At 52.7% G+C, this 26,067-nt stretch overlaps 1 protein-coding gene across 2 annotated transcripts; it reads right to left on the minus strand.

Annotated features, from left to right (window-relative positions):
• Window positions 1-1,097: 1,097 nt before the first annotated feature.
• On the minus strand, window positions 1,098-20,993 carry WDR4 (WD repeat domain 4). Of its 2 annotated transcripts, XM_045540736.1 has the most exons (11): window positions 20,831-20,993; window positions 18,963-19,028; window positions 18,074-18,217; window positions 12,003-12,159; window positions 11,053-11,165; window positions 8,518-8,578; window positions 6,059-6,157; window positions 5,208-5,272; window positions 4,209-4,392; window positions 3,349-3,418; window positions 1,098-2,821 (listed from the first exon to the last, which is right to left on the minus strand). In XM_045540736.1, exons 1-11 carry the CDS (start codon window positions 20,917-20,919, stop codon window positions 2,628-2,630), a joined length of 1,242 nt encoding a protein of 413 aa, XP_045396692.1. In that variant the 5' UTR covers window positions 20,920-20,993; the 3' UTR covers window positions 1,098-2,627. The 2 variants fall into 2 exon arrangements, with proteins under 2 accessions (XP_045396692.1, XP_045396693.1); XM_045540737.1 differs by lacking the exons at window positions 18,963-19,028; window positions 20,831-20,993 and having other exon boundaries at window positions 18,126-18,212.
• Window positions 20,994-26,067: the final 5,074 nt, after the last annotated feature.

Consider the following 26,067-nt stretch of genomic DNA (forward strand, 5'->3'; position numbering starts at 1 on the left):
CAGAAACAGCCAGGGGTTAAGACGTAAAACCCTCTAGATACAACCTCTGGATCTCGGTTCAAAACAACCAACTGTGAAAGAAATTTCTGGGGCGGCTCGGGTGTCGAAAACACAGACTAGCCAATCAGTCCGGGTCCCAGCAAGAATAGGGCCGCATGGGCTGAGACCTGCAGAGGGCCGTAGTGGAGGGAGCGACACCTGCAGCAGCGAGCCGCTCCTGCCTGCCCTGGGGCGGGGACAGACTCCCCCTCTCCGCCCCTCACCCCCCACGCTGGCTGCCGGGCTTCCGCTGGTCAAGCCCACCCACAACCGAGATCAACGCGTGTCCTGAGGCAAAAGTGGCACCCGCAGATCTGAGTGAGCAAAGAGAGAAGACTGGCCAGCTGTGCACTCGCTTCTGACTGACGGGGCACTGTGGCCGCTGGGAGGTCATTTAGATACCGGGCAGCACAGACCAGGAAATGAGGTAAAGCGGTGGCCTCTCAGGGGAAGACACCGGATGGTGGGAAAGCGGGGGAGGGGTGGGAGGAGGGGGCAGAGGACGGGGAGTGGGCCACGGAAACTGCCAGGCCTCCAGTGCTACGTGGTCTCTGGTGTACACGTGTGACTTTGATGAGAGTAAAAGTCACTAAATTGCGAAGACTGGAAAGAGTGGTTCCTGGGGTCCCCCTCACTCTAATCTCGGCTAACCTGGCACTGCCACATGTGGCCTGGTGCGTCTGAGCCTTCCAATCTCTCAGCCACACCCCTGTGCTGTCCAGGGACACGAAGCCACGGGGGCTCCCTCCCAACCCGAGCCACTGGCCGAGACGACCACGGTGATTACCGTGACTCCGAGACACCTGGCCCACCGGAAACACACACCGCGTGTGATGAGAAACGAGGGCATGGTGCACACGGGAGGAACAGGCTTTTCTAGAGAAATTCACCAGCTCGTTTTTAATACACACGGATTTATAAAAGGGACCTTAAGTTAGGAGCCGACAAACTTTTCTGTCAGGGCACACAGACGTTTCAGGTTTTCCAGGTCACTTGGTCTCTGTCGCACTTTGCTGTCATAACAAAAACCAGACGCACACACGAGACACCGGCAGGTGTGACTCCATCCCAGTCAAGGTTTATTCAGACACTGAAATTTGAACTTCATGATTTTCACATCATGAAATATTATTTTGGTTTCAATTTGTTTTCTATCATTTTAAAAATGTAAAAACTATTCTTAGCTCACAGGGCCATAAAATCAGGCAGGGGCAGCGTGGGACCCGCAGGCCTGTGTGCCAAGCCTGTCTTGAGTGAAGACACTGACAAGACCAAACCTGAATTTCCCCTGAAGCCGAGACCTCAAAGCAGATCACTGAGAACACGTGCCCCTTGCCAGGGGCCCCACAGTGCGAACGAGCTCCGGTCCCTCACACGGGACGACGACCCGGGCATGGCCCTCTGCTCTGGAGCTGCTGCAGCGCGGGAGACGGGGCCTGGGCGTTTCACAGACAGCACTGTTTCCACTAATGTTCAAAGAAAAGGCACTTATGAAAAATCTGAACCATTCCAGCTTTTGAAATACACAAAGAATTTTGTCTCTAAGTCCCCGGTGAAACCCCACGCCAAAGTCATCACCAACGCGCACAGCTGCTCCCACGTCTGAGACGTGACCAGAGTGGGCGGGAGCAAACCAGCTGCCCGGCAGCGAAAGAACCTCATCGCACAGCCAACGCTTCGGTCACAACAGCGCGTGCACCAGAATGCCTGGCTCAACATATTGCGAAACTTGTTCCACGTGTTGTGCTAAACATTTCTGGAAAGTTGCAAAAACCTTGTCCTTATTGATTGGTGATTAGAATTCGGCTAACAACCTGGTTGCTTTGCAGCCTATGCAAAGGTCAAATCAAGTAAATAAACAGGCATGACATCATCAACCATTTCCCTGCAAACCTGGGCTCCTAGCCTCGCCCGTGTCCTCACACTTCCCGAAGCAAATCCACCTTCTGGGCCAGCGCTGCCTCCCAGAGCTCCCTGTGATGACAGCCACGTTTCTGCACGTCCCACGTGGGAGCCACTCGCCACGTGCTGAGCACAGGAAAGCAGGCTGCAGCTGGGAGGAGCAGAGGAGTTAATTCTGCCGAGTCTCAAGGTCCCCACGTGGCAAGTAGCCACCTGCATGGCAGCACAGCTGGAGGGAGACGGGGCAATGTGAAAATGTTTTTGTGGCCAACACGTCACCACGCAACGCCTGCCTGCAGGTCTCCCCTGGAGAAAGACGTGGCGGCATGAATGGTGCTGTGGGTACAGCAGAAAAATCCACAAGTGCCTCTTCCAGGGGTTCGCTCGGCCTCCAACACGAAGATACAGTGCTTGGGGGCGCCTCCGCTCCCACCCTGCAGTCTCCTCAGTTCAGCCAACACCCTGCGCGGCTCCCCTTCAACAAGGGGGCACAGACACCCACAAAAGCCTGTGTGCAGTGCTGCAGAACATTCTAGAGCCCAAGAGACCATCATGTCCCCTGAGCCATGCTGGTTAGGACCTAACAGCCGCCACCTTGTTCTTCTTAAAAGGAGCTGCCAGGGTGAGGGGGAAGCGACAGCGGGCCCTGCTGTCCCAAGCTATGAGAGCCACCACTGGCCACAGGGTCAGCAACTCCAGGCCGCCGGCCCCGGCCTCATCCTCTTGGTCTGCCCGTTGGGCCCAGGCGGGGGGCTCTGCCGCCGCTGCCGCTTCTCCCGCTGCTGCTGCAGTCGCTCCTCTTTCTTCTGCAGGTAGGAGGTCATGTTGTCGAAGGTGGCCTTGTAGAGACCGCTGAAGCTGGCGTCGGCACCAGCACAGCCTGTGACAGGGAACAAGAACAGGCGCCAGGTGGGGCGATGACGCGAGACTCAGCCTCCAGCAGGGGCCCCCGCGTGCCCAGAACTCAGAATTCCCGCAAGGCCCTCCCACAACAGGGAATTAACCTGGCAACACCCAAAGTGGACTGTGGACGGGGCCTTCTGAGATGGCTCCCATGGCGCCCACCTCCTGCACCTACCCCCGGCTGACCCGGGGACCAGCTCCCGACAGAACGCGGCACCCTGGGAAGCCAGGCACCGAGGCTGGGCCTGCACCCGCCGGCGCTCTCCCACCCGCGCGGCGAGCTGCCCTCTGGAGACCGCGCGGCAGGCCCCGTTCCTCCCTGGTGCGTCTCCTCCCCGGTGTGCCTCCCCCTGTTGCGCCCGCCCTCTGGCCTTCTGGGTGGGGACACAGAGGCCACACGTCCTATTCGCCGGGTCTTTCCTCGCTCCTCAGTGGGCCCCCACGTGGGGCGGTCTGTGATCTGCTTCTCTGCACAGTGCTGGGTCCCCCCGCCCCCGTCCTCACCTGCCAGCATGGCCCAGTGCCCACGAAGAACGCCGGAGACTGTCTGCACCACGGCACTTTCGGGAACCGACTGAAGAGGACAAATGGGACACGTTCCTCAGGAAGGAAGACCGAACACCCAGCACCGCTCGCAACGCCCGCTGGGTGTGGCCCGGCTGCCGGGCTGGGCAAGAGGTCAGGGCCAGCAGCCTGGTGACCCCAGCGCTCCCCATGAAGACCCCATGAGGAAGCTCCGCATCCTGTCCCGACTGGCCCTGCACGGGGCCAGCTCTTCCCCGGCTCAGGGGCCCCAGGCGCCTGGCGGCCCTCATCAGGCAGACGGCTGCTTTCCAGATAAAAAGATCTGAACGGTTTACGGGCATCTCCAAAGCTTTGGCAGAAAAATGGGGCTCGCAAAGAACCTCCAACATTTCATCCGCCTCACCCCCAGCAGCCCTGTGAGACGCCAGACAACAGGTGTCACAGGGCACCGTCCACGGCCCTCACCCCTTCCTCCGCCCGGGAGGCTCCTCGTGCCTGAGTGCCCAGCCAACACCCAGGCCGAGGCCACGCTGACAAGCATCAGCAAATGCAACTTCTTCACCAAAGCGTGGCATGGGGAGCCCCCGGAGAAATATGCCACTGACGGCAACCCCCCAAAAACAACTGCTACGGCCATCACCACTGGGACAAGCCTGCCAGGCACTCAGCTTCCCTCACCCACACCGAGGCCCCAGGCCTCTGCCCCTCAGGACACAGCCCCTGGGACCCAGAAGTGACCGAGCTGGAAGAGGCTCACGTGCAGAACCAAAACCCTCGCCATCCCCTGCCAGGCCTACTGGCCCACAGGGCCCGGACGTGGAGAAGCCACCGAGTCTCACCTGCCACTGGCCGTCCACAGGCCTGCAGAGCACCAGCGGGGCCTCCTGGCAGTCCTGCAGGGCCCACAGCCCCCGTGTCTCCTCAAAAGCCACGTCCCACACCCGGTGCTGGAACGACAGCCGCTGTCTGTACAGCAGCTGCTGCCTGAGGGCGTCGAGCTGGAAGACGTAGACCTCAGGGATGCTTTCCGCGAGAAAGACAGGACGATTACTGAGGCCTCGGCCCGTATGGGCATCATCCCAGACAGCACCCAGCACCCAGTCCCTGGGGACACCGTTGTCAAGGGACAACAGAGCCAGAAGACCCAGCCGAGCTGCTCCCAACTCCGTGACCTGAGACAACCGTGACATGCCACGTGTCTGCCCGTACGCTCTAGGCGACCTGCTGCACAGCAACAGACAGCCGATGCTGGGCACAGGGAGAGGGCGGGAAGCTGCCATCCCGCCGTGTCGCAGACGGAACTCTGGTGCTGGGCTCGGTGCTGCCCGGCCAGCACTGCCATCCTTGCGCCTGTGTCCTAATTTCTAAAACACGCCGAGGAACTTCACCAGGCTTGTCACGAGGACAAAGCGGGAAGTGCAGGAGGCACCAAATACCATACTGGGACACAGCTGCTCAGGAAGCATCAGGGGAGTCGCGCTCACGCCCCACGTCACCCGTGAGCCACCAGCCCCCAGGTGGGTTCTGTCACCCTCAGTTCTGCGGTGGGACTCACTGAGGTGGATGCTACCGGGACTGACCCGCAGGGGAACCCTACCACACTCAAAAGACCACATAGAGGCCACTGCTACCCGCTAAGCCCGTGGGTTAAGCGGCGAGTAAGAACACTAGCTTAGAAAGAACCCACAGCCCACACAGCAATCGCCAAAACGCAACATGTCCCAGAGGGAGGTGTTGTGCCAACATCACCGTCCACAGCCACTGAACTGAGAGGACACAGCCCGAGGGCCGACGGAACCCCCCACACCCCGTTACCGCCCCTGCAGCTCTGCGCTCACCAGTCACACAGCAGCGCCACGCAGCTCTCCCGGCGCCAGAACGCGATCCTGGACGCGGCCAACCTCTGAAAGGAACAGCAGCTGATTAACCACGACCACCTGTCGGGACCCAGCGTGGGCCGTTCCGATAAAACCAGGAACAAACCGAAAGATGCTCACAGATCCCACCCAGCATCAGAGAGAAAGAGGAGATAATGCTAGAACATTCTGGAAGGCAGAAGGGCAAAGGAGCGCAACGGTGACTCCCTGGTTCTCAAATGGACCGAAATGCCAAGACAGACGGCAAAGGCCGTTCTGCTGCCCCGGCCCTCCCTGAGCATGCAAAATGCCTCCAAAAACCAACAAATGGGTCAAAAGACGAGAAGGGGGGAGAAGACAGTGCACGCGGAGAAAGAACAAGATTATTAATTATGGAGACAACTGCCCGTGAGCTTCCACACTTCCTGGCAGAGGAAATACTGGAAATGAACCCCCATCACCTGACGTACGGAGGGAAAGACCTGGGGCCCGGCCTGCGGCTCTCCGTGGGAACGGAGCTGACCCACCAGGACCCTTGACCGACGCCGGGCGCTCATGGTGCTGTGAGGTCACCCCCAGGTGGACAGCCCTGCCCCGCTGGCAAACCCACCTCAACACTCTGAGCTCAAAACCACTACCTTTCCCACTTCCAAGCGGGATCCGAGGCCTCTCTGTGAACTAGCCGTCCGCGGCGAATACGGTAAGGCACACGCTGTCTCCCACTCCCGTGCCCAGACACCGTCGGAACGTTCCCCCGCGCTGGAAGGCGGCTGCCACTGACAGCGGCTAGGCGACTTTCCCGCTCCCCCCCCGGGGTGGACACAAACAGCTACCTTCTGGCTCCAGGGCTCCGCCGGCTCTTGCAGACTGGCCAGGTGACAGCAGTACAGTTGGTGACCACTTTTGTACTCCCAGAGCCTCAGGGTGCCATCCTGTACACACCAAACAGACAGGTCAGCAAGCAGGGTCACAGGGCTTCCGCCAGCTGTGGGTGACACAGAGGACGGCGGGGGTGCACTCGATGACAGCCAGCACCACCTGACCCACGAAGGGCTCCCTGCTCGCCTACTGTGCGAGGAGCTCTCGCAGAGCAGCAAGAAAAACAGGTGATCCCACAGCAGAACGGGCCAAGGACACTGACAACCAGACTGTCACACGCTAGGGGGTCGAGACCACGTCTGTCGTGCTCGGGCCAGGCACACGCGTGTACACACAAGGGTGCACTGACACGTCCAGGATCATGCGCTCACACAGGGACACGTGCGTACTCAGGAGCATGTCACCACCGTCCCACTTCACTGTTCAAAAACGGTGGAAAGGACAGGACCATCAGCCACCATGGACAGTGTCGACTGGCATGAGCTTCAAGGACAACAACATGTGCACCAGGGCTCTAAAGTAATCATCAGGAAAAAGAGTTTCTATTTAAAAAACCGTCATTCCAGCACCGATCACAGTGGAGGAAATGGAAAGAGCCGGTGCGTCTGTGAGTGGCAGGAAACTCAGAGACAGAGCTGGGACACGCCAGCACCCACCGCAGCAACCCCCGCGGGACTGAGCACAGACAGGCGCAGACTGAAACTGAGGGGACAGTGGCATCGTCTGCAAGTACTGTTAAACGACCAAAACAAAAAGAGGGAAACTATAATAAATACCCCAAACTGCTAACAGCAGGTATGTGTCCAGCGGGTGCTGGGATATGAGTGTGTGTACACACAGCCATACACACCATGCACACACACCATGCACGCACACACACACATACACACACCCCTCACCACAAATCTGGCAGACAAACATGAGACCAACACACATATCTACAGGTATATACACTCATGTCCAAACCTCTCTACAAGAAAAAGGTGTTTAAAAACCACGAACCCACTAGGACAGACAACAGGCAAAAAGAGAGGAAAAGACAATAGCCGAAAGATGTCAAGGAATCCTGTGACACTAGAAGCAAATGAACAGACTGCCCATGGAGAAGGACGCTCTGTGACAGCGTGAGCGGCAGACCAGGCAGGGGCTGCTGGCCAGAAGGCAGGGGTGACGGGGGAGCTGTGCGAAGTCTTCCCGAAGAGCAACTGGACCTCCCGATCCCTGCCCTCAGCCCCCCAACTCCAAGCCAGCAGAAGACAGAGCTTCACTCTTTGGGGAAGAGGAGCCAGAGGGGCCATGGTCTCAGGGATGTCAGAGACACACTGAGGAGAGACACCTCCTAGGACGCTGGGGACGGGCGATGACCTGAGGCGAGAAGGAAGACCAGAGACACTGGGCACCCGCAGAAGAGATGGACGGACCCACGTGCACTGCAGGGTCCCACAGGAGGTGGCTGGGCCCACGCCCAGACACCTGCCCGGACACCTCCAACGCACCAGCAGGCACCTTGTCCCTGACAGCAGGCAGAAGGGATCCCGGACACCTGAGGAAAACCTCCAGCGAGCAGGCACACACACAGCTGAGGAGACCAACCCACGGCAAGGAGCAACTGCGAGGAGAAAACACACGCTCCACCTCAGAGAGATACAAAGACGCTGCACTCAGAGTCCAAGGATGGGTGGGCAGCTGTAAAAAAACATTCTGAAGACAAGAAAGAGCTCTTGAAAATTAAAAATGACACAATAAAAATCATTTTTAGGCTGGGCATGGTGGCTTACACCTGCAATCCCGGCACTTTGGGAGGCCAAGGCAGGAGGATCACTTGAGCCCAGGAGTTCAAGACCAGCCTGAGCAACACAATGAGGACCTGTCTCTTAAAAAAAAAAAAAAAAAAAATGACCACGTCCAGGGACCTCAACAGCTGATCAGCAGGTGCCCTGCTTCGAGGGTGCCCACCCTGCCCTCCACGCAGGCTGGCGGGTGCGTCCAGCTCGTGGGATGGGCCAGACCTCCAAGAGTCAGAGACGGTCTCCCTGTCAACTGTCTTCAACTGAGATCCGGACACTCGTAGATGGAGCAGTAGCCCTCGGAGTGGATGCCTTTCAGACCCATTCCAGTTCACCACATGTGCGAACGCAGCCCACGTACATGCACACATGCACACACACACACGCACACACACACGCACACACACACACACACACAAACACACACACACACACACACACGGGGCCCTGGATGAGCAGCTGTGAGCGAGGAGCGAGCCACGGGCAGCTCTAAGAAACAAGCACCATCCAGTGTCAGCCACTGATGACTGGGGACACGCGGACTTCAGAACCACAGCTGGGAACAAGGTGACCCCCACACAACTGGCCCTCCCCCACCCCGCGGCAGCCCTGCGCAAAGCACTTACCCCGGAGGAGGACAAGAGCAGCTCAGGATGACCGGGCACCACAAGGATGCGGCTCACAAACCTGTGGCGAGAGGAAGCGGTGTCAGCCGCCCCAGCGGCCTGCAAGGCGGCCGCCTGCTCATTTCAGGGAGAGAACCCTTCTCCGTCCCAGCCCCCAGCCTCCAGCAAAACCAGGCAGGATGGGGAAGAGGAGCACATGGAACCAGGGGACAGCCCCTGCACAGGCTGAGGCAAGTCGGACCCACACCATGTCATCCTTGGGTTACCAACAACATGACAACCTCTAAGCAAGGGTAGGGTCCTGGGCCCGGCGGCACCTGGAAGGCTCCCCGGCACCCATCCTGCCCCAAGGCACCTGTGCTGGAGCCTGGAGCCAACAGAACCCAGGTGAGATGCAGAAAACGGACGGACCGCAGGGGAGGGCAGCCAAGCCGACAGGCAGCGTCGGATCAGAGCCCGACAGCCCCTCACTGACAATGCAGACTCTGACTGACCTGGCCAGACCTGTCTCTGCCCTGCCCAGCCCACCCTCGAGGGCTCAGCCTGCAATAGCACAGGACACAAAGTCCCAGCCCCTCTGCCACCAAAAGAGCCACCAAGAGTCTAACGAGCCACCCAGCTCTCCTGAAACCCATTTGGATGTGCTGGTCATGAACGTGCACCTGCAGGGGGACAACCCTGTTTTTCTTCCCTGCGCTAGGACCACCCTGGCCCTCACGGAGGGCTGCCTTCCACAGAGGCACTGAAGTCCCACTCTCAGGTCCTTCAAAAGGAAAAACAACCACCCTACACCCAGGACAGACAGAGCACAGCAGGCACATTACAGAGGGTACCTGTGGCCTCACAGTTCTCAACAGGAAAGGCTGGAAACCACGATTTCCACAGGTTTGAAACACAATTTTAATAAATAAATTATTAATATTTGTTAATATTTATTCAATCACAGAAGTATCCACTGAGCACCTACTCCACGTCAGGCCCTGTGCTGAGCACTGGAGACACAAATGAACAAAACTGACCAAGAAAACACCAGGACGCTACAGGCAAAGGGCTCAGAACAGCGCTGTCTGGCAGAAATACAATTCCAGCCACAAATGTGAGCCATGGATGTCACTATAAAGTCACGAGCCGCCATGTTAAAAAACTAAGTAAAAACAGGTGAAATTGATTTTAATGCTATGTTTTTATGGAACTCAATACATCCAAGTGATGGGGCACTTTCCGAGGGCTGGGTTGAGGAGACCCCTGAGGAAGGGGCAGCACCGAGGGGAAAGTGCAGGTGAGGAGCCGTGTGGGAAGAGCGCTCCTGGCAGCAGACGCAGCATGTGCAAAGGCCCTGAGACAGGAGCACGTGCCCAGCTGGGTAGGGAACTGCAAAGACCCAAGTGAGACACAGCAGAGGGGAGAGGGCCAGGGGCTGGCAGGTCATAAGAACCTCAGAGCTGCAGAATTAAAGAAAAAATAAAAGCAAGCTACCACAAGGTATCATACAAACAGTGGCCAGTGGCCTTCTTACAGATCGACTTTCTGTGTTCCACTCAAACATCAAGAAAACACAAGCAGGCCAGGCACAGTGGCTCACACCTATAATCGTAGCACTCAGGGAGGCCGAGGCAGGAGGATCACTCGAGGTCAGGAGTTCAAGACCAGCCTGAGCAAGAGTGAGACCCCATCTCTACTAAAAATAGAAACAAAAAATTAGCCAGGTGTAGTGGCTTGCACCTGTAGTCCCAGCTACTCGGGAGGCTGAGGCAGGAAGATCAGTAGAGCCCAGGAGTTTGAGGTTGCAGTGAGTGAGGCTGACACCATAGCACTCTAGCCCAGGCAACAAAGCGAGACTCTAACTCAAAAAAAAAAACAAAAAACACGAGCAATCTCAGAATTGAAGATTGAACTGAATCCCTCCAACTTCTCCCACTGCCTCGAACAATGTATTTTAGAACATTTCAGCCAATAAATAAACTAAGCACTTTTCCTTTGCACAACTCTGCTCAGCCTTTTGCCTGCGAAGGCGAGACTCCAGAACGCCTCCCACGCACGTGGAACCCAGCTCCCGACCGAGAGCTCCTCTGCCACAAGACAGAGTCACAAGGCTCAGAGGCTGGGTTCAGAGTGTGCTCCTCGTCCCCCAGCACATCCATCTACTGACCACTAACAACCGCCAGGCACTGCCCAGAGACCTCTGTGCTGAGAATGGAGTTTTCCGGAAACACGCCCTGGTCAGGAGGCCAACGCGGCCCTCACCAGTGAGGACAGACAGGAGGCAACGGCTCAGAGTGAGCTCCGCTCTCCCCAGGCTGCTGCAGGCCACAAACCAGCGGTGTCTGCAGTGCCCAAGCACAGGGGGCTGGTCTCGCCCGGCAGGGCCTCACCAGCTACGACAGCACTTGATGTGGGGCCTGCGGGACAGGAACCAGGTCCCTTGGGCAAAGGGGGCCTGCCAGTGCGCCACCAGCTCCCAGCACCACAGCTCCGCTGCATCTGTCTGGAACCTGAGCCTCTCTGTGCTGGAGGGGACGGGAGCGGGGCACTCACTCTGTGTGGCCGAGGCAGAAGGACTCGATGCTGTGGGGTGCCGCCGCCCAGCTCACCCGGATCTTCTCGTCCCGGTCAGCAGTGAGGACGAAGCTGTCGTCAGGACTCACAGCCTGTGTCAGAGGGGGTTAGAAAAGCAAGAGCCGCTTGTTTGCGCACGCGCCACCATGGAAGCACCTGAGTTTTCTCCAGTGAGGAGTCTGCCTACCCACTGGCCCTCTTCCCTCTCTGGGCAGGTCCCCAGCCGGGACAGTCAGCCCTCGCTCCTCCTCGCTGGGCCCAGTTCCCACGGAGGCTCAGAGCCCCATCTGCCCATCCTGTTCCCCCGACCCCAGCACACGCAGGCCCAACTCCTCTTTCCACCAGGCACAGCCCGCCGCACCCTTCTGTCTCCAGTGCCCCAGGTCGCCTTCCCCGAGTCCCATGTCCAGCAGACACCCTGTCCTGTGAGGTTCCCTTCATACCCCACCCTGTGTTCCTGCCTGTCCCGTGTGGGTGGACCCAGTTCCACCCCCAGCTGTGGGCCGCGGCCTCACTGAGCTCTGGGGGTCCCGGGGCCTGGGATACGTGGGGCAGGGCTGCTGGGAGGAATATCGAGGAGACATCCGTAAAGCACATGGCACCGCCCGGCCCAGGGCTCGTGGCGTGCCTGCCCCTCCCACCACCCTCCCTCCAAGGCTCCTGACCTGGGGTCACCTGGGGCCCGACTAGAGCAGCTCCTCACAGCTGGGACCGTCGCCCAGCTCCTAACTTGCCTTGTCCGCCCTGCCGGCTGCTTCACCTGCCCAACCTCATTCCCGTCGCTCCTCTGCGCCCCAGTACACAAGGGCTGTCGCAAGGCTCCCCAGAGGCTCAGGCGCACAGACCCAGGCCTCCTCGTGGACGCGCCGACCTCCGCCGCGCCTGAGCCCCGCCTGGAGCAGACGCTCATTCAGCGCACCCCCACTTACCACGTCCAGCAGCATAGACAGGTGCCCAAGTTCAAGACGGCCACACCCATGTGGCTCCGACACGGAAAAGGAGTAGACGTCTCCAGACTTGTCGGCCACCAAGACCTTGTCCTCGGAGGCGGTGAAGGTCAGGGCCGTACACCTCCGCACCACGGCCCTGGAAGCCCAGAGACACTCCCGGTTAGTTTCCGTGAGCCGGACCCTTCGACGCCGCGGCTGCGTGCTCTGTGGCCCACGGCGCACGCTCTTCCCCGGCTGCAGAGACGGTGCCCGAAAAATAGAGGCAACGCAAAGAACTGGAGTGAAGTCAGTGCCTTACACAAATTTTACTTTTATAATTTTTTTCTTTAAGGAAATTACTCCCAATCAGGGGTGGGGAACCTGCGCCCTCCTGATTTCAAGACTGTTCTTTCTTAAGCACCAAAGGAGGCAAGAAAGCTTCGTCCTTCCCTGCTACACCTTTTAATGAAAGGATTTGTTCTATAAAATGTGGATTCAGCTGAAAAGCCGCGTGCAAGGATCCAGAAGGCTACGTGGCGCCCCGGCAGTGCCCCGGCAGTGGCACTGGCACGGACAGAAGCGGGCACAGCCACCTAGGGCCCTCCCAGCCTTGCCGTGCCCCCCGTAGGCCACCTGGCCCACACCCAACCCACCGCTGCTCCTCCAGCCACACCAGACCAGGAGCTCCCCAAGGACTGCTGTGCCCATACTAAGGTGAAGTGACCTTGACTCCTGTCTCCATCTTACTCAGAGCTTTCACAGCCACCCAGACATGACAGGGTTACCATCTGTGACACCTAAAGAGTACCTGCAACTCACTGCCCACCCACCACCCCCCAGCCAGGCCTACACACGCCACCGGGCTCAGCCTCCCCACACCTCTTAAGGCAGTGGCCACCCTTCGAATGGTGGGGCTCACTTCTGGTACCCCGGGTCCAAGCCTTAGCGCCGGGCACACCCTCTGTGTGGTGAAGAATTAACCTGGCCTTTGGCCGCATCTCCTGGGAGGTAAATTCTAGGAAGAGTAGGGCCCTTGGGCCCCACAACACAGCCCAGCATGATTCAGGACAAAGGTCTGGGGCCACGCAGTACCCACTGTACTTCTGGAGGGGCTGGGAACTAAGGTAAGGCACCCGGACAGTATGTGATCGAGTCCCAACAAAAACTCGGGACACCAAGGCTCGGGCAAGCTTCCTCGCGAGTGTGGTCACACATCAGTGCCAGGAGAGTAACACCACCCACACCTCCAGGACGGGAGCCCCTGGATGCGCCACATTGGACACTTTCCTGGACACGGCCCCGCAGGTCTCCTCCCTTGGCTATGTCTGGACCTTCTCACTGTAGTGAACAGTAACCCTGAGTAGCACAGCTTGCAGTGGGCTGTGCGAGTCCTTATGGATCAGTGAACTTGAAGGTGGCCTTGGGAACCCCAAAACTTGTAGCTGGGGTCAGAAGCGAGTGGTTTTGCAGACGACTCCTACAAACTCACATCCGCTGAGTCAAAATGTCTGGAGGTACCAAAGCAGGGAGAGGTACAGGGAACATACCGTTTTAGCAGCGGACACTGGAACTATCCAAACTGTCCCGTAACAGGGACGGACACAACGTCCACAACAGACTGCTGTGTGGGGAGACACGGGCTGCAGGCAGCACATGCTGAAGGCTGCAAGGTTACATGTACAAACATTACATGTGCAGAGGAACACGGAAGGGCATGTGCTTGCGCCCCCATGTTTGTTCACACGGGACTAAGGGGGATTTTCTTGTTCTCACTTGTGCTTCTCTGTGGTCTCCCAATTTTCTCTATGAACCAAAATTAAAGGAGAAAACTGTAAAAATTAACATGGTAGGACTGTGCCACACCGTATTTGAGGGAAAGCAGTCAGAACTAAGAACCTACTCTCAACTTCCATGATCTAACTTATCACGGCTGACAGAGAACCCGGAGGAGACCCTGCGAAGGGCTCCTAACTAGCACGTGAATCTCAGAACAGTGCCAGTTTTCAACCTCGAGCCTTTGCAAAGTTCGCCAGCTGAGGCAAATGTGCTGGAAAACACCAACCCAAAGTCTCAGGGGTTACTGTGCATCTCACGTCACACCTGTACTACTCAAAGTCCACGTGGAAGTGAAACTTTTGTAGATGGAGTGATTTAAAAAAATAAGTTTCCTAATATATAAAGAGCTCCTACAAATCAATTAAAAAGGAACTAATCCCAGTGGAAAAACAAAGGATATTTTTAAAAACTACACAAAATACAAATGATTGCTAAGTGTATAAAAAGTTGGTCTGCCTTACTCATAGTAAGTATACAAGATACCATTTTTCTTCTACCAGACTGTCTAAAATTATATAGTTTGATGATACCATGGGTGTCCAAGGTGGGAAACAGAGACACTCTTAAACTCTGGGAAGTAGAGAAATAAGCCCCTTTGGAAGGCAATTTGGGATTATCTATCTAAATTATAACTGTACCTACCTTTTGACCTGGCAGTTCAGGGGAATTTCTTCTACAGATTTATTCACAAATGAGAACTATTGTTACTGGGTATGATTATTCATTGAAGCACACTTTGAAAAATCAAGACAGCAAAATGCAAGTGAAAAACATCCACCATCAACAGAGGGACAGTTAAGAAAACTGCTGTAGACCCACACAATGATTCCAGACAGCCGCATGATCCCTCTGGATTCTAACTCTTCGCCAGGGCTATAACCTGTGCTGACGTCTGCCTCCCTTCTTTCTGATCCATCCCTCCAGATGTGCCTTTAGAAGCCTCAACAGCCTAAGTTTAATTCTCCTTCCAACACAATCCTTCAGTCCTAGAAACACCCAGGTCTCCTCTTACCCAGGCAGAACACCCCATCCTCTGATCACTGCTCAGGTTCCTTCACCAACATGGGTGACCTGCCATAGATTCACGAGATCTAATGAGGGAGTGGGTCAGAGGGCAATCTGAGCTCTATTACATCCCGCTGCTCGGAGTGTAGGCCACAGCCCAGCAGCATTGGAATCACCTGGGGGCTCGTCAGAATCACAGAACAGAGGCCAGTCATGGTGGCTTATGCCGATAATCCTAGCATTCTAGGAGGCTGAGGCAGGAGGATCGCTTGAGGTCAGGAGTTCGAGACCAGCCTGATCAAGAGCAAGACCCCATCTCTACTAAAAATAGAAAATTAGCTGGGTGCAGTGGCATGTGCCTATAGTCCCAGCTACTCAGGAGCCTGAGGCAGGAGGATCTCTTGAGCCCAGGAGTTTGAGGTTGCAGTGAGCTATGATGACACCACTGCACTCTAGCCTGGGTGGCAGGGCAAGACCCTGTCTCGGAAAAAATAAAAAACAAAAAACATATGGCCCCAACCAGGCCAAATGAATCAGCATCTGCACTTTCACAAGATACCCAGGCAGCTCTTATGCATGTCTGTGTCAGAGCTTGGCCAAAGCCTTTACTTTGGCAAAGGAATCACCATTGGATACCTTTACATCATTTAGTTTTTAATTTTTGGGAGCCAAAGCCCTCTTTAAGAATCTAACGTGAATTATAGAAGCTCTGGACAGTAGCTGGTATCAGAAAAGCAAGAATAACTGTTATGTACTAAACTGTATCTCCCAAAATTCATATGCTGAAGCCCTGACCTACCCAGTACCTCAGAATGTGAGCTCCCCAGAGGTGACACAGAGGTCACATGGCTGGGCCCTAATCAATCTCACTGGTGTCTTTATAAGAGGGGATGAGGACCAGGCTCCGTGGCTCCCACCTGTAATCCCAACACTGGGAGGCCAAGGCAGGAGGATTGCAGGAGGCCAAGAGTTCGAGACCAACCTGAGCATCACAGCAAGACCCTGTCTCAACAAAAAAATAAACAAACAGGAGGAGGAAATGAGGACACAGGCACACAGAGGGGAGACCATGTGAGGACACAGACAAGGTAGCCATCTGCAAGCCTAGGAGAGAGGCCCCACAGGAAACCAACTCTGTCCTACCAACACCTTGATCATGGACTGCCAGCCTCTAGAACTTTGAGAAAATTAATCTGTTGTTTCAGTCCGCTAGTCTGTGGTATCTTCTTTAATCGCTGAGAGGTGAAAACTCCAGCCCGCCCTCCTTCCCACAGGTTGTCCCAAGAAACTCAAGCCAAGGCCAAGCTATTAGAAAGCTCCTGTACCTGCAGCGATCCCTGTGAGAGGCTCAGGGCCGGACACCTCAAAGCCACCATGAGGACTTCACCCTGACCTCAAGAACACTTCACACCTTCTACATCCTAAACAACTTATTAATATTGCAGCTATCCTAGCAAGAGGATGCTGTTTACAGGCCTTTCAAGATAAGGACAACGTGAATTCACAGCAGTTAGCTGGAAGCAGCCATGTAATATCAATTATAACCTGGACACATGGCAACATTTAAAAGTCATCTTCTTATTGGCAAGCCATCATTGCCTTGGGAGGGGAGCAAGAGGGTGCACATGGGGTGAGACTGATGCATTACTGCATAGTCCTTTGTTTAATTTTGTCGTGTTTTAAGTTTTTTAACCATGTGCATCTATTACTTATCTGATATACAAAAACACACATATATAATAAGAACAATGCAGGTCAGGTGTAGAGGCTCACACCTGTAATCCCAGCACTCTGGGAGGCTGAGATAGGAGGATCACTTGAGGCCAGCACTCTAAGACCAGCCTGGGCAACACAATGAGACCCAGTCTCTATAAACAATTTTAAAGTTATCCATCTCAGGAAAGAAGAACGTTAAAAAAAATTTTTTTTAATTAGCTGGGCGTGGTGGCGTACATCTGTAGTCCCAGCTACTCAGGAGGCTGAGGTGGGAGGATTGTGTAAGCCCAGGGCTGGAGGCTGCAGTGAGCTATGATGATGCCACCACACTCCTGCCTGGGACAGAGTGAGACTCTGCCTCTAACAGAGGAAAAAAAAAACAAACAACACCATGTTTGAGGGCTTTATTTTAACCTGACTGGAACAGGGGACAGAATGGGTATTCCTTGCTTTTGATGCCACCTAGAATTTGGCTTTTTACTCTTCTCTTAGAAATTAAGATGAAATAAAAACCTAAACAGTTTAGCAGAACCCAATATGGGTGTGAGACAGCTACAAAGGGAAATTCCACAAGCTTAGTAGTTCAAACAGCATAACCTGAGTGTTTCTCTCTGATTACCAATGGACAGTTAAGCCACGCAGCTTCACGGACAAGGATGAGGGGCCCGGGCGCTGACTCTGCTCATGTATGTGAGTTTACATCAATGTCACAAAATGGTGAGAATGGCTGTAGCCCTCACTCTATTAAGGAAATTGAAAACATGCATATTAGGAGACTGTCAGAGCCAACAAAAATGTAAATCTGCCCAACACTGTGTACCACAGCGTCACCCACCTCCTCTCACCAGGACAAGGTGGCAGTGAGAAAAGGCAGCAGCTTTCACAAAGCTGCAGGGTTCCCTCCCTTTCAGAAAGTGACAGAGAACACGCAGAAGCGCAAAGGCAGGCAGAACACTTACAGGACTCTGCTGCAGAACAGGGGAAGGGGAGGCCCAGGAGTGTCGGCGTGCTGGCCCGTGCTGCTGGCCTCCCCACCACCCTTCAGACACTTAGAGATAAGAGCACTAAACCCACCCGGCTTAAAACTGTGGGGCAGGCACCTCAACCTATCTATAACCCCAACAGCTACATGGTGTAAGCTGACATCCTGTTCCTGCTAATCACAAGGCTAGAGCAACACTGTGGAATACGGGACAACACAGTGGCCAGGGGCACTGACCCTGGAGCCAGAGTGACCAGCCAGGGGGCCCAGCTCTGCCTTTCCAAGCTGGCTGACCTGAGACCAGATGCCCAAATCCTTGCCACCAAATGTGGGAGAGAACAGTGCCCTTGTCACCCCCTAGGGCTGTTATGAGGATCAAATCAGTTAATACAGAATCAGTTAACAATACAAAGCACTGGAAACAGTGCCTGGTACCTAACTGGTGTTTATCACTGCTGTCACTATCGCGACAGGCATGCAAGTACAAGGAGTGCACATGACATCTTAATTATCCAGCATTAGCATTTCATACCTGACACTCAGACATTGCCATGGTTTTGTACGGAAAAGAATCAGACGCTTACTGTCATCGGTTAAAGCAAAATAGCAGCCAGACTCGGAGAAGGTGGATGCCAGAATCACACCGCTCCCCGGGACGAAGGGCGGCCCATCCTCCCTGAGAAAGAGAACAGGAAAACGATTAGGCTCCAACCGAGCAAATACAGCTGCATTCCGCAATGGCCAGCTCAGTGATCCTAACGTGGGCAGAGGTAGAAAATGGTAAGAGTTAAGAGGTTCATGTGGCCAAAATATTAAGACACATTAAGGGGACATAGGGAGGGTCAGAACAGCTCCAATTTGACAAGAGTGAAACATAACTGAACAGAAAACCTCAGCACACATGCCACAACCCACACAGCTGAGCTGGCAGGACCCCCAGAAAGCACAGTGCCCGCCCCTCCTGCAAAGGGACTAATCTGAGGCCAGAGGTAGGGATAAAAGCACATTGAAAATAATAACGATAAATCAAACTGAGCCACAAACCAGTTACACTAAAGAAAGCCACCACACACAAAATCACACATTCTTTCATCTTTCAATGAGCTGAAGTTAATTTCCCACACCCGCCTCCAATGCATTTTAAATGTTCACCATTATTTCAAGGAGCCAGCAAGGGAGCTGACTGATGACAGAAACTAAAAGTATTTAGAAAAGTCCTAATAATGTGCACTTAATGCCTAATCTGGAAGTTGCTTCCACATTTCTTTCCTGAGGTGGTACTTAGTCGTTACCACTCAGCCAAGTGACAGAAATTAAGAATTCAGCAAGTAGGACAACAATTATTTAATACTTCTTAGGCTCTCTGGTCTCATTATTCAAACCATGAATCAGGCCCTGAAAAAGCTTCCCCATCATCTCACCCTTTATTTTCTTGTGACTTCTTCTCTGCAGTGCTGCAGTCATAAACAAAGAGGCTGTTGTCATCGCTAAAGAAAAATAACAGAATGATTTCAAAAGGAACACTTTGTTAATAAAAATGCTGATTTCCCCCCAACAAAAAATATCTGCATATTCATTAAATTACGAGTCTTATCCACGACGTGAAAGTTGTCTAGGCACAATAATGCAAGGAACAGTTAAAGAGCTTTATTTGCTTAATCTCCCATTTGAATCTGTCACACACAACCTGCATGTTTCTGTCCAAATAAAATTAGTTCAGTAAAACAAATGGAGGAAAAAACACTCAACAGATTAAAATACTATTCTTTCAGACACCAGAACATCAATGCAACCTGGTTGTAAGAAATTATGGGCCAGGCGTGGTGGCTCACACCTTGGCCTTTGGAAAGCCAAGGTGGGAGGATTACTTGAGGCCAGGAGTTTGAGAACAACCTGGGCAACACAGTGAGGCCCCATCTCTACAAAAAATTATTAAACATTTACCAGGAGTGGTGGCACACACCTGTGGTCCTAGCTACTCAGGAGGCTAAGGTGGGAGGACCACTTGAGCCCAGAGTTCAAGGTTGCAGTGAGCTTATAATCATGCCACTGCACTCTGGCCTGGGTGACAGAGCAAGACCCTCTTTTTTTTTTTTAAAAAAAAAAAAGGAAAGAAGAAAAAAAAGAAATTATGTTCTGATATTGTTGAGTTTTCAGTGGGATTTTGCACAGATTTAAAATAGGCATTTCTTGTTTAGAAAAATGTCTCACCTACCAAAAAAGCTCCCATGACCCCTACACACTTACCTACACAGGAATTACCCATCGTCCCCACTGATTAAGTTCTCTATGGTTTATTCCGCCCCGCCCTGTCACATATAAGGTATCTTGTACATATTTATAGTCTTTAGAGTGACTGCACCAAAACAATTTCCACCTGGAACACAGGACTGTAGAAAGAGAACTTGTCTTCCAAGTCCAAAACTTTGCCAGCCACCAGATTTCCTCAAAGGGCACGGACTAAAGCAAGTATTTTGAGTCTAATACACCAGTGGCTCAACTGTGCCATGTACTACACTGTGAATCTCTGAAACTAAGTAATCCGGGATGTGACAGGTTCCGAACTGATTTTTTTGAAATCTCAATTTAACATCAAATTGGCTTTTTGAAACTAGACGTTTCAAAGAAAATACTGTTCATTTGACAGACACGTCCTGTTTGAGTACGGAAGAATCACCCACCGTGGGAACGGAAACAAGGGGCTGAAACTGACCACTACTAATTCCCCCGAGGCTCCTGGGTCAAGATTATTCAAACAACAAATATTTACTGATTTAAAAATCGCAGGCGTCATCCTCGCACTGGGGATAACGAAGGCAGGGAATGAAATTGCAGACAGCAAAAGCAGACTGGCGTGACGGGCTACTAGGGAGCTGCGCCCTCGGGTGCGCAGGTGTCGGAGGAAGCAGGCACCACCGCAAGGAGAGGCAGGCGAAAGGGAGTGCGCTCGGAGCTCAGTGGCAGTGCACCGACAGCCCCTCTCCCCAGGGAGACTCGGGGCCCGGGGTTCTCCGAATGCCCCAGAGCGCTTCTGGCCCACCCCGCCCCAGCGTCCGGATGCGCCCGGGCCGAGCGCCGCAGAGCCACACCCAGGGCGCAGGGCCCGGGGCGGGCGGTGAGGGGCGCAAGGCCGGGGCCCGGGCGGGCGGCGCCGAAAGCGGACGCTTCGCGCCCGGAGAGCGGCCGGCGAGGCGGCTGAGGGCTCCCCAGCAGTCGCCCCAGGGTAGAGCAGCCCCAGCGGCGCGGGGCGGTGGGGTCGCCGGGGCTCCCCCCTCCCAGACCGCCTCACCTGCTCGCGGTGGAGGTGGCCAGGAGTCGGCCGCCACCCCGCACCACCAGCGTCTGCCCGCACACCGCCAACCCCGCGGAACCCGCCATGCGCCCGCCGGTCGCGCCGCCACCCGCGCGCCCCACCCATGCCCCTTCCGGTCGGCGCGGGACTGTGACGTCACGCGCAGGCGCCGCGAGGGGACGCGACGCCCGTGCCTGCGCGCACGGAAGGCGCTGTGCGTCTTGCGCCTCCGGGGCAGTTTGGGGTCATTGGCGGCGGGGGCTCGGCTGCTCCCCGAGTTTATGCGACGGAACACACGTCACACGCGATTGCAAGCGCTCGCCTCAGGTTCGCCTTTTCCCTCAGGCTGGGCACGGCCGGCTCTGGATCTCCTTCCCGCTGTAGCTGGCGCGCCGGGGACAAAACCAAGTACCTACTTGGTGCCCAGTAAATAAATGTTCCTCCAAGAAATTAGGGAGATTGAGTGAATGTCAGGTCCAGGAGGGGGTCAGGGCTGGGGTGGCTGGAAGTCAGCTACTTAACCTGTACACTTAGACAAGCCACAAACACCCTACTCTCCAAGTCTCCCAACTGGAAGTGATATTTTCAACCCAAACTATGGTTATTTTCTAGTGTTCTTCCTAAGATCCCCCAGTCTCATCTGATCGCAGCATCACGCTCAAAATCGAGGCTATCCTGGTCCATTCAGGGTCGGAGGTGGCTTCTCCCAGGCAGCTCCTCTCCAGCCAGAGACCTGCCCACTAGAAAGATGAATTGTCTACCCTACACACTCAGTGTATGGTGGTGACACAGGGAACGGTAACCACAATAAACATGTCTGTGTGAAAAAAAGGGGGAGAACAGGAGACACAGAGTGACCCTGGTCCACAGCGACTCTGAAATCCACTTGGAAGTAGTCCTTGACTGGGCCCCGCACTCTGCGTGCTGGCAGGATCTCCCCAGCCTGTATGTCAGCAGGACTCTTGCCTTTGCCCTCTTGGGTGTCCCTCTTTTTTCAGCACTTTATTTGCTGTTTTGAAGACTGTGCCCTTTGAGCAACTTTCTCAACCTACTTCCTGCCTTTAGCAAATTGAGGGCCCAGAGGCCCTTTTTCACTTTAAGCTGTCCAGTCCACGTTACACCAGCTGGCAGGGCTTTGTTCAGTACAACTCCCTGAAATATTTTGTGGCCTTCTCATAAATCTGACTCAAGTGCACTCCAACCCCAGAAGCCACTGGCACTGGTCTTTTGACACAAGCCTCTCCTTTAAGATTTTCAAGAAATCGTTATGTATTGCTGAAAGAGTGTACTAGGCACCATTTAAATCATTAAAATCACATTGGCTTCAACATTGTTCTTGAGGCAACTATTTTACTGGCCCCACCCTGAATTTGATATCTGTCCCAAGTTTTAACTTTGAGAATTTTTTGCCAACAACAGAGTCTGATGATGAGCATCCCCTGCCCACCCCCAATCCAGCATGTCCTCTAAATCCTGCTTGAAAACTAGCCAGTTGTGTTTTCTTTTTGTTTTGTTTTTTTAGCACATTTCTTTTCTATAGTGTCTTAATATATTCAGGTAAAAGAAACAGGGTAATTTCAATATTATGCCAACAGATGAACTTGGTCCAAGTCCAAGAGTTTAGTAGGTACCTTTTTCTTTAGTCCATGTTGCTGCAGGGCAACAGTTTTACCAAATCCTGCACCACAACACAGTATCAGTCACTATTTATCCACCTCCTATAGTTTTCTCACCATTGTTCCGGTGTTCACTACGAATTTCTTCACTGGTTTTCCAGTCTTCTGGTCCCAAGCTAATGCCACATGTTATGGCAGCACCCACTTTTCGGTACAAATATCTATAGCATGCACACCTCCATGGTAGTCCTATATGTAGATCCACAACCTTATGAAAATTACAGCCATGTTTGTAATCGATCTACCAGATAAGACTAGAGTGAGTGTGGACCTTCCTTTTTCCATTAAGAAACTCATGGATTGTTTCCTGTGTTGTACTTCTAGTCCTGTCCTGAGTGAAAGGTATTAGGAACCTGGGAATCCTTGAGTTAGAATAATAGGACAATGGGCAAAAACTCGGCATTTAAATCTTGACATACTGGCAAGACAGGAGGTAAGCATTGTCTCAAGGTCCTTGAGTTTTTTTTTTTAAGTGTACAAAAACAAAAACAGAGACCCCTTCAATTTTATGGTGGTTGTAATGGGTTGAAACATGGTACCCCAAATATCTACCCCTGGAACCTGTGAATGTGACCTTACTTGGGAAAAGTGTCTTTGCAAGTGTCATTGAGTTAAGCATCTCAAAATGAGATAATCCTGGATTTGGGTGGGCCCTAAATCCAATGACTTGTGTTCTTATATGATAAAGGAGAAGACACAGAGGAGAAGGCCATGTGAAGAAGGAAACAGATTGAAGTTACATGGCCACAAGCCAAGGATCGTGGGCAGGACCAGAAGCTAAGAGAAAGGCAAGGAAGAATTCTCCCCTAGACCCTTCACCAGGAGCATGGCCCTGCTGACACCCTGACCTCAGGCTCTGGCCTCCAGAAATGTGAGAGAATTAATTTTTATTGTTTTAATCCGCCTAGTTTGTGTAATTTGTACATGTCAGTGGTTTTTTAGTATATAAACCAAATGTGCACTCATCACCGTAATCAACTTTAGAACATTTTCATCACCCACAAAAGAAACACTGTGCCCATTAGCAGTCACTCCCCATTTCCCTCTCCTCTCAAACCCCTGGCACCCATTAATTTATTTTCTGTCCTGCGGATTTCACTATTCTGAGCATTTCATATAAGTGGAATCATATAATATGTGTGATGTTTTGAGACTGGCTTCTATCACTGAGTATAATGTTTTCAGGGTTCATGCACATTATAACATGTATCAGTACTTTTTCATTTTTTATGGCTGAATAATATTCCATTGGATGGATATATCACATGTATCTTTGGCTGTTATGAATAATGCTGTTACGCACATTCCTCTAGGGATGGAATTGTGGAGTCAGATGGTAACTCATGTAAACTTTTGAGGAACTGCCAGACTGTTTTCCCAAGTGGCTGCAACACTTAATATTCCCACCAGCACTACATGAGGATCCCAGTTTCTCCACATCCTTACCAACACTTGTCATCATCTGTCTTTTTGATCCCAGCCATCCTAGTGGTGATAAAGTGGTATCTCATTGTGGCTTTGATTGCATTTCCATAATGACTAATGATGTTGAGCATCTTTCCATGTGTTTATTGTCCATTTGTATATCTTCTTTAGAGAAATGTGTATTGATAGTCCTTGCCCATTTTATAGTTGGGTTATTTGTCTTTTTGCTATTGAGTTCTAACAATTATTTATATATATATGTATATATATATATATATATATACACATATATATACTGTGTGTGTGTTTTTGAGACACAGTATCTCTCTGTCACCCAGGCTAGAGTGCAGTGGTGTTAGCATAGCTCCTGCAACCTCAAACTCCTTGGCTTAAGCAGGTCTCCTGCCTCACCCTCCCAAGTAGCTGGTGTGCGCCACCAGCCTGGCTAATTTTTCTGTTTTGTAGAGATGGGGTCTCACTCTTGCTCAGACTGGTCTTAAACTCCTAGCCTCAAGCAATCCTCCCACCTCGGCCGCCCAGAGTGCTAGAATTACAGGCGTGAGCCACCACACCCAGCCTTATATATTCTTGATACAGATTCTTTGTAAGGTATATGACTTGTCTTTTATAATTTATTTAAAATTATACTCCCAACAAAGTCTTATTTCCTGACAAAGATAATTATTTGTTTTTTTCTGCCAATAAAAAACAGTCCAAAACAATGTTACTAATAATCAACAATACTAATGAAACTTCTGGGTGATAGACAAGATTCAACATTGCAGCTGCCTTTGTCTTTTGAATGCATACTCTCATGCAGGGAGGGACCAATTACTGTGCCTGGTGAGGTGGCTCACGCCTGTAATCCTAGCACTCTGGGAGGCCGAGGCAGAAGAATTGCTTGAGCTCAAGAGTTTGAGACCAGCCTGAGCAAAATCGAGACCCCATCTCTACTAAAATTAGAAAAATTAGCCAGGTGTGTTGGCTTGTATCCCAGCCACTTGGGAGGCTGAAGCAGTTTAGTTTACATTCTCAATGACTCTCCAACTCTGAGTCAGGGATCTGTACACAGTCAATTTAAACTGTGGAAGGGCTTCTTTCCCTGTGGATGTTGGAGGTGTGAACTAAAATAAAATAAAATCTTAAGGCTCAATCCCGCACCAGCTGACTGAATGGACCCCCTCATGGCCAAAGGAATATCCTAAAACTAAATTGCCCACCATGGGAAGGGAGGTCAGACATGCCTCATCATGTCCCCCTCCCTTCTTGAGGACATCCTTTGTAACCCATTAACAGGCCTAAGAGTATGCAAAACAAACCTACAGGTCCCCATTTTACACAACAAATATATGTCTGGTGGTGTATCTCTGATAAACAAACAGTTACTTATGTTAAAACATTCCAAGCCTTTAGACAAAGTTTCATATCTTTAACCAACTACAAGTCAAAGAATCTTTAAACCCACCTATAACCACCACCCCCTTGCCTCAGAGATGGCCCTTTTCAGACCAAACCAATGTATGCCTCCCACATACTGATTTATGACTTTACCTGTAACCCCTGTCTCCCTGAAATGTATAAAACCAAACCCTAACCCAGCCACAGAGAGTCTACGTGCTCAAGGCTTCTTGGGCGTGGCTTCGGGTCATGATCCTCAAATTTGGCTCAGTGTAGATCTCTTTAAAATTATTTTACAGAGTTTGGCTTTTTTTCCTGTTAACAGATGAAATACGGGGTACTGGGCAGGGGGCAAGGGAGTTTGAATGAATAGGAAGAGAACCTGAAAGCTCATTACACCTACTCCACAATTATGCCTGACTTTGGGGGCAAAATGTTTGCTCTGAAAGTTATAGACATTCAGGTAAAATAAAGCCTCCATTTCCAATCTGCCTAACTCTAGTATTGGTGTTGGCATAGGCCAAGAACAAGCCCCAGCCACACAGGAAGGGCACTGAACGGTGGTGCCCCGTTGGCCGCAGGGTGAGAATCTGATGTGACGCCGCAGCTGTAGCCACGGAGGGAGGCTGGGCGCGTGACGTGGGCCCAGAGGTAACGTGCCGAGGAGCTTAAACCCCACAAGACACGAGCGCCAGAGCGCCAAGGGCATGATGTGTACGGCTGTGCATCCGGGGA

The sequence above is a fragment of the Lemur catta genome, chromosome 1 (assembly GCF_020740605.2).
Source record: "Lemur catta isolate mLemCat1 chromosome 1, mLemCat1.pri, whole genome shotgun sequence".
Classification (NCBI taxonomy): Eukaryota; Metazoa; Chordata; class Mammalia; order Primates; family Lemuridae; genus Lemur; species Lemur catta.